The 15,911-nt window shown below is 42.7% G+C and overlaps 1 protein-coding gene across 4 annotated transcripts in view; it reads left to right on the top strand.

The window, feature by feature from the left end:
- TASOR (transcription activation suppressor) overlaps positions 1–15,911 on the top strand; it is an 88,795-nt gene that overhangs the window by 13,207 nt on the left and 59,677 nt on the right. For 2 of the 4 annotated variants that reach the window (XM_077278518.1, XM_077278516.1), the window contains exons 8-14: positions 1,181–1,255; positions 8,708–8,739; positions 10,949–11,054; positions 11,139–11,242; positions 11,361–11,464; positions 13,934–14,006; positions 14,312–14,386. In XM_077278518.1, the coding sequence (XP_077134633.1) occupies positions 1,181–1,255; positions 8,708–8,739; positions 10,949–11,054; positions 11,139–11,242; positions 11,361–11,464; positions 13,934–14,006; positions 14,312–14,386 (569 nt within the window). The remainder of the gene's footprint in view (positions 1–1,180; positions 1,256–8,707; positions 8,740–10,948; positions 11,055–11,138; positions 11,243–11,360; positions 11,465–13,933; positions 14,007–14,311; positions 14,387–15,911) is intronic. The other 2 variants (XM_077278520.1, XM_077278519.1) reach the window with 1 other exon arrangement.

Here is a 15,911-nt window from a genome sequence, read left to right as displayed (position 1 = left end):
ACAAAAATGGTTTTCCATAATAAAGGGTGAGAAAATAGGCAGGCTCGACTAGTCACTGCCTTGAGCCAAACCAGGACACTGATCGACTGTGAAGCGGATGTTTTCTATCCCTGAAGATTGTGGATTTAAGTTGCACCAAGCACTTTCACCCAACAAAAACACACTTTAATAAAGATTGTACATTTTACACTATCCCTTATCTCAGTCCACACCAGATCTTCTCCTATGACCGCTTGTTTATTAATACTAGGTACTTCCAGCCCTGCCTTTATTAGTAAATAAATAGATGTGCAATTCAATTTGTTCTGCTCTGGTCTGGCATTGTCTGGTCCTCTTTGGCAGCCGGTCTTCTTCCCCTGCCATGCTGGGTGCCTCTGGTTCTTACTAGGCCCCGCAACTTAATGATGTCCCTGTGCCTAGTTGGCGCCTAAGAAGTGAAGATTCAGCTGCCACAGAGGACCATATGAGATGCCGGACCAGGAAAGTGCAAGTGGAATTGCTCATCTCTAGTGAATACTATTTTCTTCCTTTGGCTCATTCATGTTCCATTTCTTCAACTATGTCCGTACTTACTCGCACGGTCTAGGGTCATGCCCCATTAAAAAGGATAATAATTCTAAGTTGTCAGTTTTATTTCATGTATTGTCTAAGAGGAATAATAGGAACTGTACAACATAGTCAAAAGGTAGATGCTCTATGGTGGCTCACAGAGCTGACTCTTTTCTAACGTTTAGCCTTTTCAGATTAGGTTTTTAGGGATTTTGGGTTACTGAAGTATAGGGGAGGATAAGGAATTCCCGATCACATTTCCCATGTGGTTCTGACGCCATGAATTTGCTACCAGATCCTACGTTAGTCATAAGCTACTTATGAAACGTTGAAAGCACTGCTGGGGACAAAATAGTTGGTTGGTTAGGTACGTCCTCTCCCGCTTAGCTAGACTGACAGGTTTCTCCCTATAAACGCATACGGAGACCTGATAATTTAGCTGGGCTAGAAGAAGCTGGCAAGGACCTGCCAAATGGATTCCCGGCCATGTCTTTACCTATTTTCTTGTACTGGAAAGCCGCACCCTCATTCTTTACATTCTTGCAGTTTTACTAAAAAAAAATAGTTTGTTTTGCTTTTAGAAAACATGTTAGCTTGTGTGATTCACACTATCATTTTTCATATTTGCAAGGGAAAAAAAGATTTTACATTCACGTAAGTTTGACGGATTTGAGGAGGAAGTTGTGTGCAGACGTAGTCATGTGTGGTATGTATGAATTCTGAACATTTTACATATTTACTTAGTGCTGCTAAGGGTTAATAGTAATAAGTATAGAGATACCAAAAAAAAAAAAAAGTTGCAAGCAAATTCAATGATTAATAACCTGATAATCATGTGTGGTGAGTGTGAATCGTTGTGTATCCCTAATCCTTGCCTGTTGTGTTTTTAAAGTGTGAATATTTTTAACAGTTTTTCAAGGAATGAGCACGAGGTCTTGTGAGTGTGATATACACTTATCTAGCATGTCTTGGCCTAATATCTTTACAATGTATTTAGTATGCTAGTTGTAGTCACATGTGACTCTTTTGTCATAAAATTGTATGAGCATGGATATGGTTGTAAATAGCTGCTGTACTTGTCCGGTTATCTGATTTTAATAAGTAGATATATAGGTACTGAAAGTCTACATTTGTTAACCTCTTGAGCATTATTTAAAGGGTTATTCCTATCTTCCAAGATGGATACATTTACGAAATCAACTTTGCAATTTACCATATATACTCGAGTACAAGCCGACCAGAGTATAAGCCGAGACCCCTAATTTTGCCACAAAAAACTGGGAAAACTTATTGACTTGAGTATAAGCCTAGGGTGAGAAATGCAGCAGCTACTGGTAAATTTCAAAAATAATGATGATCCCATAAGATGCTCCATAGATTATACCCCATATGCTGTTGCGATGAAGGAAAAAAAAAATTACATACTCACCTCTCGTCGCTCAGGCCCCTGGCACTTGCGATATTCACCTGTCCCCGTTCCACTGCCGTGCGCCGTCCGTCTTCCAGCTCTGACTGTTCAGGCAGAGGGCGGCACGCACTAACTACATCATCGTGCCCTCTGACCTGCATGTCACAGCCAGACGACGCGGAAGACGGAGCTTGGCGGGTGAACGGGAACAGGTGAATATCGCAGTGCTCACCCTCCCGGCTCATTCCCTGCTTCTCCGTCGTTCCGGGCCGGCAGCTTGTTCCTGTGTTCAGTGGTCACATGGTACCGCTCATTAAAGTAATGAATATGCGGCTCCACCCCTATGCGAGTGGGGTAGCGTCCATATTCATTACTTTAGTGAGCGGTACCACGTGACTGCTGAGTACAGGAAGAGCTGCGGGCGCCGGAGAAGCAGGGACATGCAGAGACGTGTCGGGAGCAGGGGAGTATGATGGACAGCTGCCGCTCCCCCTCCCCCGCCAACCCCCTGGGACAATGACTCGAGTATAAGCCGAGATGCGCACTTTCAGCCTTAAAAAATGGGCTGAAAATCTCGGCTTATAATCGAGTATATACGGTATGTAAAATTTGGCCCCTACTTTCCTTACTGAACTTTAATTTTTAGTTTTGTTTACTGCTTATTGCCAAGGGTCCAGCAGCCACTGGTGTAGTCTGGCAGCGGCTGCATGTGTGCAGTACTCCAAAGATCTTTCATAATGAGCTTCTAAGCACTTCCCTGACTCTAGCTAGGCTCAATGGAAGGCACTCCTCGTTCCTGATCGTGGCCAGCCTCACTGCCACAGCGTCAGTCGTGGCAAACCTTTATCACGACAGTCCATAGGATGGGGAACTGTGCACTCCTGGTTACAAAAAAAACCAAACCTTTAACCCCTTAATGCAATATCAGAAATGTACGTAATCAATAGGGCAAGAACTGAGCTCTCTCCACACACGGAAGAAACTGGTTCTATTAGGCTAGAACCATTCCTAGACTGCGCATGTCCAAGAAATGATGTCACCAACTCCATGCGCATAAATACGCATGCCAAAACGCATGCACACGCGTTTTTTTTTGCATCATGCGTAAGATGATGCGGAGGCGTAAACGTGTTTCGGCATGCAGATGATACGCTGCGCACAAACGCTAATGTGAACCCGGCCTTACATGGCTACATGTCACTAAGGCCACGTTCAGTATTTGTGCCAGTATTTTAGATATAGTATTTGTAAGGCATAACCAGGAATGGGGAAAAAATGTAAAAGTGGTGCACATGCTTTTATTATACTTTTCCTTTGATTGTTCCACTCCTAACTGACCAAATACTGAACATGTAAACGTGGCCTAACATTTGCAGTTGGTGCGAAGCTCTGCCTGCAGCTGATAATCACTTACATGCCCCTGTTAATCTCTGACAGTGGCATTTAAATGAAACATGTGCCAGTGCTAGCATTTGCTGGCTCCCTGTGTTTCCCTGTGACGTGATCGCGGCGGGGTGCTGATTGGTTACAGCTGGGGGCCTGTTAAAGGACCCCTTTGCCACCACCTTGGGCCTCCTCTACAGCTTAGCCTATATACTGGGCTTCAAAGGAGACCGGAATTTACACTACACTGCAATACTGTGGTATTGCAATATATAATATAAGCAAACATGTGGTTTCAAGTTCAAGCCTCCTAATGGAATTGAAAAGAAAAATAGTTTAAAAAAAAAAAAAAAAAACCTATAATTTCATATCATCCCTTTTTTCCTTCATTAAAAGTAAAGAAATCAAGAAAATAAACGTTTAGGATCTCCACATTCTATAAAGATGTATAATTAACTCCTTGGTGACTGGGTCAAATTTTTTAAATCTGACCAGTGTCACTTTATGTGGTAATAACTCTGGAACACTTCAACGTATCCCACTGATTTTAAGATTATTTTTTTTGTGTGACATATTGTACTTTATGATAATGTTAAATTTGTAAATATTTTCTGCATTTGTTTATAAAAAAAATCAGACATTTTACAAAAATTATAAAAATTTGTAATTTTTTTGAACTTTGATTAGCCGTTTATTAATCCAGATACTCATACCACACAAAAACATGAATCAATAACCTTTCCCTCATGTCTGACTTACATCAGCACCATTTGTAAAATGTTGTTTTTCTTCTCCCCTCTGTACCAGTCTGTCATTGTAAATTTGTTTACTGTAAGCGATATCTATAACTCTGCATGTAACCCCTTCTCATGTACAGCACCATGGAATTAATGGTGCTGTATAAATAATAATTTTATTGGAATTTTAGAAGGTTTAAGAATGTAGCAGTCATTTTTCCTTTTTTTTTTTTTTATCAAGGAAATTTACAAAACTTATTTTTTTAGGGACCTATTAAGTTTTGAAGTGACTTTGGGGGTCCTATATATTGTAAACCTCCAAAAGTTATACCATATTCAAAATGGCTTTCAGATAGTTTATTAACCCTTCAGGTGCTTTTCAGGAATTAATGCAAAGTGGCATAACAGGAATGAAGAAGTTAAAGGGAACCTACCACCCCGTTTTTTAAAAATTAGATAAAAATAGTGTGAAATAGGGGCAGAGCTGGGCTTTACATTAGGGCCTTTTCGGTGCCTTTACACCCCCGTTAGGCTGCCCAAATACCTTTGTGAAGTGGCCGTTTTCTGCTGTCACTCAAGTGGGTCAGGTCGGATGGGCGTGGTCACAGCGCTGTTTGTCCCCCAGGATCCTGCTCATCATTACGTTGGTGGCGTAGTGGTGTGCGCATGTCCAAAGAAGATCCACTGCCCAGGAGATGAATAACGGCGCGGTCTTCGCTATTCAGCCGTTTACCGGTGGGCGCGGCCATCTTTCCTGTGGCCGCGCCTGCGCAGATGGAGCGCTCTGCTGCCCGGGACTTCAGGAAAATGGCCGCGGGATTCCGCGCGTGCGCAGATGGAGATCGCGGCGGCCATTTTCCTGAAGTCCCGGGCAGCAGAGCGCTCCATCTGCGCAGGCGCGGCCACAGGAAAGATGGCCGCGCCCACCGGTAAACGGCTGAATAGCGAAGACCGCGCCGTTATTCATCTCCTGGGCAGTGGATCTTCTTTGGACATGCGCACACCACTACGCCACCAACGTAATGATGAGCAGGATCCTGGGGGACAAACAGCGCTGTGACCACGCCCATCCGACCTGACCCACTTGAGTGACAGCAGAAAACGGCCACTTCACAAAGGTATTTGGACAGCCTAACGGGGGTGTAAAGGCACCGAAAAGGCCCTAATGTAAAGCCCAGCTCTGCCCCTATTTCACACTATTTTTATCTAATTTTTAAAAAACGGAGTGGTAGGTTCCCTTTAATTTTTACCATCTAACTGTTGATAACGTCTGAACTAGCCACTGTAGCCAGCAGACTTTAAGGCCATTATTTGGCCATGAATTGCCATGGCCAACGTCAGGACTACAGGATCAAGATCTCAGGGTGCCAGGGGGGGTTAAAGAGGAAGCTTCCACACTGTTAACCATCTAGATGCTGTAGTCATTATTGACAGCAACATTTAAGGGGTTAAACAACTATTGGCTCATTGTAGCTGGTGCAGCAAGTTGTCAGCTAAAGAGTACAGCCGACAGGTGGATTGTCACCCATGGGGGGATGCTAGTCTGTTATATAGAAGGTCAGGTAAAAGACATATTGGTTGTCACTAAGGAGTTAACCTGACCAGTAAACACTGAGGGGAAAAAAATGAAAGTCAGAGCTGTATTTTTTTTTTTTTTTTTGGGTCACTATTCATCTCTTAATAAAAACAAAGAAAAGATTAAACTATACAAGTGTTTGGTATCACTGTAATCATACTGATCTAGAGAATGATTGTTCAAGAGTAATTTTTACTACTTACTACAGAATTGTATGCCGTGAAGACTTTGGAAACCATGAGGGAATTGCATTTTTTTTTCCACTATATGGATTTTTTTCCCCCTTTTTTACGAGCACAATGAATGTTAAAACGAACATTGATGTTTAAAACTCGTTAACTCCTGCAAAAATAAGAAGCTTTCATACAGTTGTCAAAGGGAAAAAAAAATTGGACTCTTGGAAGAGGGGAGAAAAAACCCTAAGGGTCCCGTCTCACAGTGGCACTTTGGTCGCTACGACGGCACGATCCGTGACGCTCCAGCATCGCTCCATTATCGCTCCAGCGTCGTACACTGCGGTCACACTTCACAATGCATGGCGCTGGAGCGATAATTTCATGACGTATTTGCGATGTAGAAGCCGTTGGTTACTATGCGCACATCGTATACAATATCGTGCACACCTTTGTTACACGATGCAATCATGCCGCCACAGCGGGACACTTGACGACGAAAGAAAGTTTCAAACGATCTGCTACGACGTACGATTCTCAGCGGGGTCCCTGATCGCAGTAGCGTGTCAGACACAGCGAGATCGTAAATATATCGCTGGAACGTCCGAATCGTGCCGTCGTAGCGATCAAAATGCCACTGTGTGACGGTACCCTAACAGTGCAACAATGAAAAATTTGGCTGTGTAGAGAAGGGCTAAAAGGAAACTGTCAGGTTCTCTAAGCTTTGGAAACTGCCATTATAGCTATAAATGTATGAAGCTTTTGACTTTACAATCAAACATTGCTCTGGTTTATAAAAACCTTTATTATGGTGTCTGTCAATATGTAAATGAACATTGGAGAATTAAGGGAAATCTTGGTGGATGTGAGTAACTTGCTGTTGGCCCTCTCATGAAGTGGATTGTATAAACGATCTTCTTCATCCCCCACGGCATGACAGGACTGCTGACACGTGGCACGCATTCATAGTCCTGGCTCATTAACATATGACAAATATGAAGCACAGAAACTTTTAAAGTGTAATTTCAGAAGCTTTATTATAATACTTTGTGTATATAATATATACGTTTCTTTGTATGTGTATAAATATATATAATTTCTATTCCATCTGCATCAACTGTAAACTATATAAAAAAAAAAAAAAACACAGGAAAAAGTTGCAATTTGCCGCCAAAATATTTTTTCTTAGTCGTAATATTATTGTTCAGCAGTAGTGATGTGAAAAATGTTCGTATTTATATTCCCAGTAATCCTTTAATGCTATTGCTTTTTTTCTCTTTACGCGTTATGCATGGTATACTCTGAATAGGGTCAACATTAAAATGCAACATTGAAGAAGCACTCCTCCCATCAGTTTTTATCTTGTTAATATATTGTAATAATCATATTCTATAGCACTGTGTACTTAACAATTGCTTATTTTGCCTTTCTATCCAGTACATTTTTTCTCATTTTCTCTTCATATACAAAGTCTCTTTTCCCAGGATTAATCATTCCGCTGTTCAGCTTCTGACCCTACTGCTCTCTCCCTTGCCCCCCTGCCCCTGGACATTTGCAATGACTCATGAGTCATTTCAGGAAAATTGACCTTCTGTTTCTACATAGAGCTTAGAAGGATTCAGCTAGTCTGTTTCTAATCACGTGATATTATAAACCTAATGGAAAAGAGAAGAATTAGCTGGGTAGAAAGGCAAAATGAGCAATTGTAAGTACAGTGCTGTATAATATGATAATGGCAATATATTCAGAGGATAAAAACTTTGATGGGAGTACTAATGAATATATCCTTCTGAAATCTTTATACATGTACGGCGCAAGTCTGGTGTAAGGATTGAGCTGAACTGAGCCTGCACTACTGTATATGCTAGTGTTATACAGGTGATATCCGCCTGGAACAACAGTAATTGAAATTCCAGAATGTTTGTTTTGGTCGGACTTCAGCACAAAAAATGTGAAAACAAAAAATGATCAAAATATCAAATTTACCTCCCAGATCCTATCAATGAAAACATCAGCTTGGCATACAAAAAAAACTCTTACATAGCTCCATCAATGTAAAAATTAGTATCAGACAGTTTCAGTAAAAACAAAACACTATATAGGTTTGGTTTCGCTGTATTTGTACTTGTATTGCCTGGCCTTTTTAACTGCACAGTAACGATAATCCCATTAAAACAAAATGCCAATATTGCATTTGTTCACAATTTTTTATTTTTTTTTCCCTCCCTTTTTTTCCATTGCGGAAAATGGTATCCTTCAAAGCTAAAACTCTTGGACAAGGGAAAAGAGAAAAACAAAAACTGGCGACTATGGGAAGGAATTAAAATAATTATAGGAGCCAGTGCCTGGCAGCAGGCACTAACCAATGTACGGAGCTGTGGCTTTCCTCTCCATTCAGTGTTTACATCGGTCTTCAGCTGATTGGGGTTGTCAAGTGTCAGAAGTCCTTCAATCTATATAGGATAATCAGTGTAAAAGTACTGGAAAAACCCATTACATGTTAAATATTGGCAGCTCCTTTAGTGTCCTTCCTCTCCGCAGCTGGTGAGATCTCACACTGCTCAGTGACAGCTGCAGCATTGTCAGGCTCGGTGGGTGGATATTAAATATACTGAGACTAATGAGCTCTCTCACTTCATAGGTGGACCTCTAAAATCATTATTTTAATATCATAACCTTCTGCTTTGGATTTTTCAACTACATCAACCTCAACCAGTCTACCAAATCTGTATAATAAAGGAGGTTTTTCTCTTCTGTCAGACAGGAGGTTTAAAACACAATTTTCTATCAAATCACATACAGTTGAATAATTTTCTAGTAAAAAATCGATAATGGTCCAATTCTTTCTTAACCTAATGTTTGTTTGCTTTGTTTCAAACAGGCCAGTAAACGTCAGTGTTGAACATTATAATGGTATGTATGTGAAATAAAGCCAATTCCATGTCATATTATGTCTACAATATGCATTATTAAATTTTGTTTCAAGACACACATCTTGAAAGCAGTGGCAGCGATGGGTGAAAGTAGGTTGGGTTGGTTTGTGTTCTCCCGATGGCTGCAGGTGTGTAGTGGCTTGTGCGGGCCTCTTTACAAGCTGTGGGTGACTGTGATGGGATATATGTTAGTTTTCTCATTGGGTCTCTTTAAAGGGCACCTGTCACCCCGTTTTTTCAGTATGAGATAAAAATACTGTTAAATAGGGCCTGAGCTGTGCATTACAACAGTGTATTTTGTGGACCCCGATTCCCCACCTATGCTGCCAAAATACGTTACCAAAGTAGTCGTTTTCGCCTGTCAATCAGGCTGGTCTGGTCAAAAGGGCGTGGTGTCTTCCCCCAGATCTTGCTTAGTTTTCCGTTGGTGGCGTAGTGGTGTGCGCATGTCCAAGGTCCCGAATCCACTGCAAAGGGGAGTTAAAAGAGCGCGATGTGCACTATTTCATTGGCGATCGGTGGGGGCGGCCATCTTCCTTTGGCCGCGCGTGCGCAGAAGCGGCGCTCTGCTGGCCGCGGCTTCAGGAAAATGGCCGCGGCTTCAGGAAAATGGCCGCGGGATGCCGCGCGTGCGCAGATGGAGATCGCGGCGGCCATTTTCCTGAAGCAGAGTTTGCATCTCGGCTTCAGGAAAATGGCCGCCGCGATCTCCATCTGCGCACGCGCGGCATCCCGCGGCCATTTTCCTGACGCCGCGGCCAGCAGAGCGCCGCTTCTGCGCACGCGCGGCCAAAGGAAGATGGCCGCCCCCACCGATCACCAATGAAATAGTGCACATCGCGCTCTTTTAACTCCCCTGTGCAGTGGATTCCGGACCTTGGACATGCGCACACCACTACGCCACCAACGGAAAACTAAGCAAGATCTGGGGGAAGACACCACGCCCATCTGACCAGACCAGCCTGATTGACAGGCGAAAACGACTACTTTGGTAACGTATTTTGGCAGCATAGGTGGGGAATCGGGGTCCACAAAATACACTGTTGTAATGCACAGCTCAGGCCCTATTTTAACAGTATTTTTATCTCATACTGAAAAAACGGGGTGACAGGTGCCCTTTAAGTGGATTGGCCAGACATGGTTTGGATTTCGGTGGGTGTATGGCTTTCTTGTGGGTGATTCCTTTATTTATCCTCTTTCTTTTGGCGAGCATGTCCCATTTAAGAGCGGAAAGAAACCTCTTTGGGTATGTTCCCATGGTCCGTATTAGGCAGCGCTTTGGACGCAGCACATGTCTGCTCTGTCCAAAGCGCTGCCGGCTTTTGAGCGCACCACATGTCTGTCTCCACAGGGAAGACTGAGGCGTCCGTGCACGCATAGTGGACATGGGATTTCTTGAAATCCCATCCACTATGATGTAACATCTGGCCGCTGCTGATGTACGCAGCGTTTACTAACCGTGGGAACATACACTTTCTGCTGTGGTTTATATTCTGACTTCCGGTCAAAAATCAAACTGCAGAAGTTTCCACAATCAGTGATGGTTTGGGGAGCCATGTCATCTGCTGGTGTAGGTCCACTGTGTTTCATCAAGACCAAAGTCAGCGCAGCCGTCTACCAGGAAATTTTAGAGCACTTCATGCTTCCCTCTGCCGACAAGCTTTTTGGAGATGGAAATTTCTCCAGCAGAACTTGGCACCTGTCCACACTGCCAAAAGTACCAATACCTGGTTTATAAGCAACAGTTTCGCTATGCTTGATTGGCAGCAAACTCGCTTGACCTTAACCCCATAGAGAATCTATGGAGTATTGGCAAGAGGAAGATGAGACACCAGACCCAACAATGCAGACGAGCTGAAGGCTCATATCAAAGCAACCTGGGCTTCCTGGGCTTTTTTCAAGCTGGTGTTATAAAGTATTCTAATTTACTGAGATAATGACTTTTGGGTTTTCATTGACTGTAAGCCATAATCATCAACATTGACAGAAATAAACACCTGGAGTCATTACCAACAAAGTAATGTACTTCATCTAATGAGTTTCACTTTTTGTATAGGAGAACTGAAATAAATTAACTTTTTGATGATATTCTAATTTTGTGAGATGCACCTGTATTTGCTAAACAATATGCTGTATAATATAATGGTATTTCTCCAATATTGAACATAATTATTTGGTTACTTTTGTAGACCGTAGCAGTTTTATTTTATGGCGAGGGCAGCTTTTGAGTAAAGGAAGACTTCTGTGCCTTGCTTCTCTGAAATCCACAAGCGGCCCTTTTTTTCCATATAAACTGTGAGTGCCCCAATTATTCTGTTTACTTGTTAGTTGTTCAGTTTTCCTTGCTATGGAATAAATGTAATATGTTTCATACCCCAGGCCTGATAAGCTTGATTTGGACATTGTCATGCGCCTGGAGCAAATTAAAAGAAGAATTCCACCATTGCTGTTCTTTAAGGAAACCCACAGCCGGTGTAAGGAAGGTAAGCATGGTGATGTTAGAATGTGGTACGGTAATTTAAAAAAAACAAAAAACTTCTGCTCTTTTTTTTTTTTATGGATTTTTTTACTTTTTTATTTTTTTTTTACTTTAATTTTTAGTTTTAAAAGGTGGAATTTATAGTCGTCTCTATGAAGTGTCTAACAAGACAAAGACAGGAAAAGAATTGCAGAGTTTATTACAAAAATTGGAGAAAGAAAAACTGGTAAGATTTTGTTTTTTATTTTACTTTTTTAATCAGATACATTTTTGTTGAATATGACAGAATAAAATAAGTATTACTTACTACATTACTTTTTACTGAGGTAACAATTTTTAAAGTAAAGTATCCCTCCCCCTCCCCTATCCCCCACCCCCACCCCCCCTATCTGCACCCTACGGTCTCTTCTGATTTATTCACACTGCGAGGCGGGATCTCGGGCCACGCATACACACAGGTGCGAGAATGAAGACATCATGTGATGTCAGTGGAAGGGCAGCGCTAACTGCGCATGCCCGAGGGAAAAAAATTAGAGCGCAGGCGCCGGGGACATAACTGAACGCTGAGGAGGCGGCGCCCAGGGGAAAGGAGGAAATGACTGATGGCTGTGAGGCGTTTGTGTCCGGGGAGGAAAGACATGCCCCCCTGACAAACTACAGGTATGGCGGGCAAATTATAAAAACGATTCAGTGTCCCTGTCCAGTGGACTTCCATACGACCACCCCCCTGAAGAGAAGACTCTCGTATAATGTCATGATCTGCCAGTGAACAGAAAAGAAAAATGCGGCCAAGGGGAGGGATGGGACAGACTCGCCACCAGACCAGAGACTGCCTGACGGCCGCTGGGAGGAGAACTGAACCAGAATACTAGAATACAGTTTTGTCCCAACAAGAGAAGAGGGCAGAAACCATCTTGTCCAGGACGCTTCTGCTGAAGTGGGGGGAAGTGGCAAGGAAACAAATACCTGTCTTAGCAGCAGATTTCCTGTCCTTTGGGAGAAACTCCCTTCAATGTCCACAGAGGACAGTCTCTTTATTACATGAACAATATCCAGTGATAAATATTCAACATCAGTTAGGTACAATGCCTTTATAACAAGGACATGATCATATTGATCACGGACACTCCCAAATACATATCTCCTACAAAAACTCACGGAGTACTGTCCAAACTTAGTAGATAATAAAAATACATTTTATTAGTCAATATATCAAAAAAGTCAATAATACAGACAAATGACACAACAATAACATTTTAAAAGAAACAGCTTATCGTAGACAGGGCACACGCAAAGGGGGGTCTTTATGCGTTAAGCCACAAGGATACAATCAAACACTGAAATTCTGTAAAGGCTAGCTCACAGGAAAAGATCTATCTGGTAATCACAAAAGTGCATAGTGCATCAAATAAAGTGCCAGTCTTAGGTTTAATTTAATAAACCAAATAGCATACCAAGATACACCCAGAGGACAGCTGGGCGGAGGATAAAGTATTCAAAAAGTCCATGCTATTCAAGACAAACCACCCGCTTGTCAGATCGCATGCCCCAAGGGCTGCAAGTCAAAGAAATGCCTAATCCTGCTTACCCATATAGCCTATCAGTGTGTTACCAGACAGTCCCGACGCGCGTTTCGCGTGGGCTTCCTCGGGGGACTGTGGTTGTACACAGTAGGTATTGCACTCAGTAGGTATTCTCTTCTAGACAGGGATTTTCTCTTCCCTGGCGGTACAATTTAAGTCTGGAGGGTATTGTTCAAGACATATCCTTGAGTAGGTTGATGAATATGAAAAGCCTGTATTTCACATGTCCCGGTCATAAAGCAACCACCCGGTCCGGGACATGTGAAATACAGGCTTTTCATATTCATCAACCTACAGACCACAGCATGTCTTTATCTTGCGAAGACCTGTACAATGTATGGGACGTGGCGATTCCGCACGGTTCAATGAACACATGCGGAGTCACCTGCATTCAAAAGTCGGCATGTGTTGCGTCCAAAGCGCTGCCGATAACTGACGGTGGGAACATCCCCTTACACTCCCTGCCGCTGCTGCCTTCCAGTCATAGGGAGCTGGTGCAGGGAGCAATTAGTCACAGTGAGTATGGCTGTAATCTCTCCCTTGCACTCTGGCAGCGCTGTATACATTCCCTTCAGGGTTTAAGCGCAAATATCCTGTATGTTCACCCTATATCTGCAGGTAAATAGCTTTTTTCAAAGTGAGAGCATAGTATGTGCTTCTGTGTTTTTTTTTTTTTTTTTAAGTTGGTGACGGAATAATGCCGCACATTACACAATTCTAGTGATGAAGACGACAATGAGACCTTATGCTAAAACAGAGTAGTTAACAGCTTCAAGTTCAGTATGGGCCAAATGGAGCCTTCCTTCAGGGGTCCAATGAAAATATTGGGTAAAATATTACATGTTGAGCTTTCAGATGAATTGAGCGGGTTGCCGGAGCAAGATACTGTATGTTCTTTTGAGCAACTCTGGCGTAATAAGGCAAACACTTTGGGTTAATTTATTTTTTCTTATAACTAAATAGTTTAATCATGTAGCGTAATGTCTGAGAACACTTAAGAATTCACTTCCTTTGTTTCCTAAAAACCTTATCATTCAAAAAAAAAAAGAGAAAAAAACATGCAGTTTTTAAATTCCTCTGAAATATTTATTTAGAATTTCCCCACTTTGTAGGCTCTAGTAAAGCCCTTGGCCGATGGAGGATTCTTGCTGTTCTTTTTCCCCACCCCTATGACGGCTTCCTATGGTAAGTGTTTTGTTATTATCAGAATATTATAAGGTTATTTTGTTTAAATGCATTTTTACCTGTGGCATAAATGTTTGACCGGTAGGGGTCCGACCTGTTGATAACTAGAATGGGGTCCCTAGTTTACACAGCCACGACTAGATGGATTTTGAATGAAGCCACGATTGAGCATGTCCCCTGCTGCTTCATTCAAAGTCTGTGGCACTGACCAACAGCTGGGTGGGTAGATGGTAAATGCTTTTATGGCCAGAATAACCATTTTGTAAAGTTTTCACTAAATCTAAAATGGTGTTGTAATATTTCAGGTGCTCAAAGTACAAAGTCGTACCCCCTCCATGCACTTTTTATTTATCCAGAGTCCAAAGAAACTCTACAGCCTGGTGAGTATAATTCTGATGAAAATGCTATGAATCTACAGTTTTGTATGTCAACGGTCTTGTAGAAACCTTGTCTAAAACAACAATTCTTAAAAATAAAACCCTTTCAATTACAACTCTAAATTACAAGTTTATTACTAAAGATAATATGCTCTTGTCCCAGACAGGATATTGATATAAGTAACCATTTTAATTTATTGTCCCAGCTTTTTAAAAACAAATCATCAACAATTTTGGTTGAATTCACCACAGGGCAATAAAAGGGGTTGTCTGGTATTGGTGACAGCAGTCTTGTAGTTTATGTAACTATAGACTTGAGTCTTTCCATCTCGCGCACTGCACCCTGCAGCGATTCTTCAGTGCAAGGGCGGTGGTTACATGACTGCCAGTATGTGATATGCATACTCCCAGCCACAGTTCGACTACACCGTTTGTCCTTTCTCAATACACTTGCATTGAGCGAGGCTGCACCCATCTAGTCGGAATGTGGCTGGGAGTATGCATATCTGAAAATCACCACAGAGCGCAGTGTGTACAATGTGAGGATTCGCAAGTCTGCAGTCTTGTATCTGCAGACTTGTATTTTAAGACTGGACAACCCCTTCTAAGGATATTTAAATTAAGATATATGCTTGTAAAATGGGCACATGTAAAGATCCAGGAGATTTTCAGCCATAGATCCTGTGACCAGAACAGCAGCTCAAGTTACAGCAGGATTTGATAAAGCAAAGTATTTAGGGTACTGTCACACAGTGGCACTTTGGTCGGTACGATCCGTGACGTTCCAGCGATATCCATTCGATATCGCTGTGTCTGACACGCAGCAGCGATCAGGGACCCCGCTGAGAATCGTACGTCATAGCAGATCGTTTGGAACTTTATTTCGTCGCTGGATCTCCCGCTGTCATCGCTGGATCGTTGTGTGTGACAGCGATCCAGCGATGCGTTCGCTTGTAACCAGGGTAAACATCGGGTTACTAAGCGCAGGGCCGCGCTTAGTAACCCGATGTTTACCCTGGTTACCAGCGTAAAAGTAAAAAAAAAAAAACGTACATACTCACATTTCGGTGTCCTTCAGGTCCCTTGCCGTCTGCTTCCCGCTCTGACTGACTGCCGGCCGGAAAGTAAGAGCAGAGCACAGCGGTGACGTCACCGCTGTGATCTGCTTTCACTTTACGGCGGCACTCAGTCAGAGCGGGAGGCAGACGGCAAGGGACCTGAAGGACACCGAAATGTGAGTATGTACGTTTTTTTTTGTTTTTTTTACTTTTACGCTGGTAACCAGGGTAAACATCGGGTTACTAAGCGCGGCCCTGCGCTTAGTAACCCGATGTTTACCCTGGTTACCCGGGACCTCGGCATCGTTGGTCGCTGGAGAGCGGTCTGTGTGACGGCTCTCCAGCGACCACACAACGACTTTCCAACGATCACGGCCAGGTCGTATCGCTGGTCGTGATCGTTGGAAAGTTGCAGAGTGTGACAGTACCCTTAGTGAAGTGCTTATCTATGGCAGTTCACATGAAAGGGA

The sequence above is a fragment of the Ranitomeya variabilis genome, chromosome 8, assembly GCF_051348905.1.
Source record: "Ranitomeya variabilis isolate aRanVar5 chromosome 8, aRanVar5.hap1, whole genome shotgun sequence".
NCBI classification, from domain to species: Eukaryota; Metazoa; Chordata; class Amphibia; order Anura; family Dendrobatidae; genus Ranitomeya; species Ranitomeya variabilis.
The sequence above is the reverse complement of the archived record's forward strand: the minus strand, read 5'-3'. Positions and strand labels throughout refer to the sequence as shown.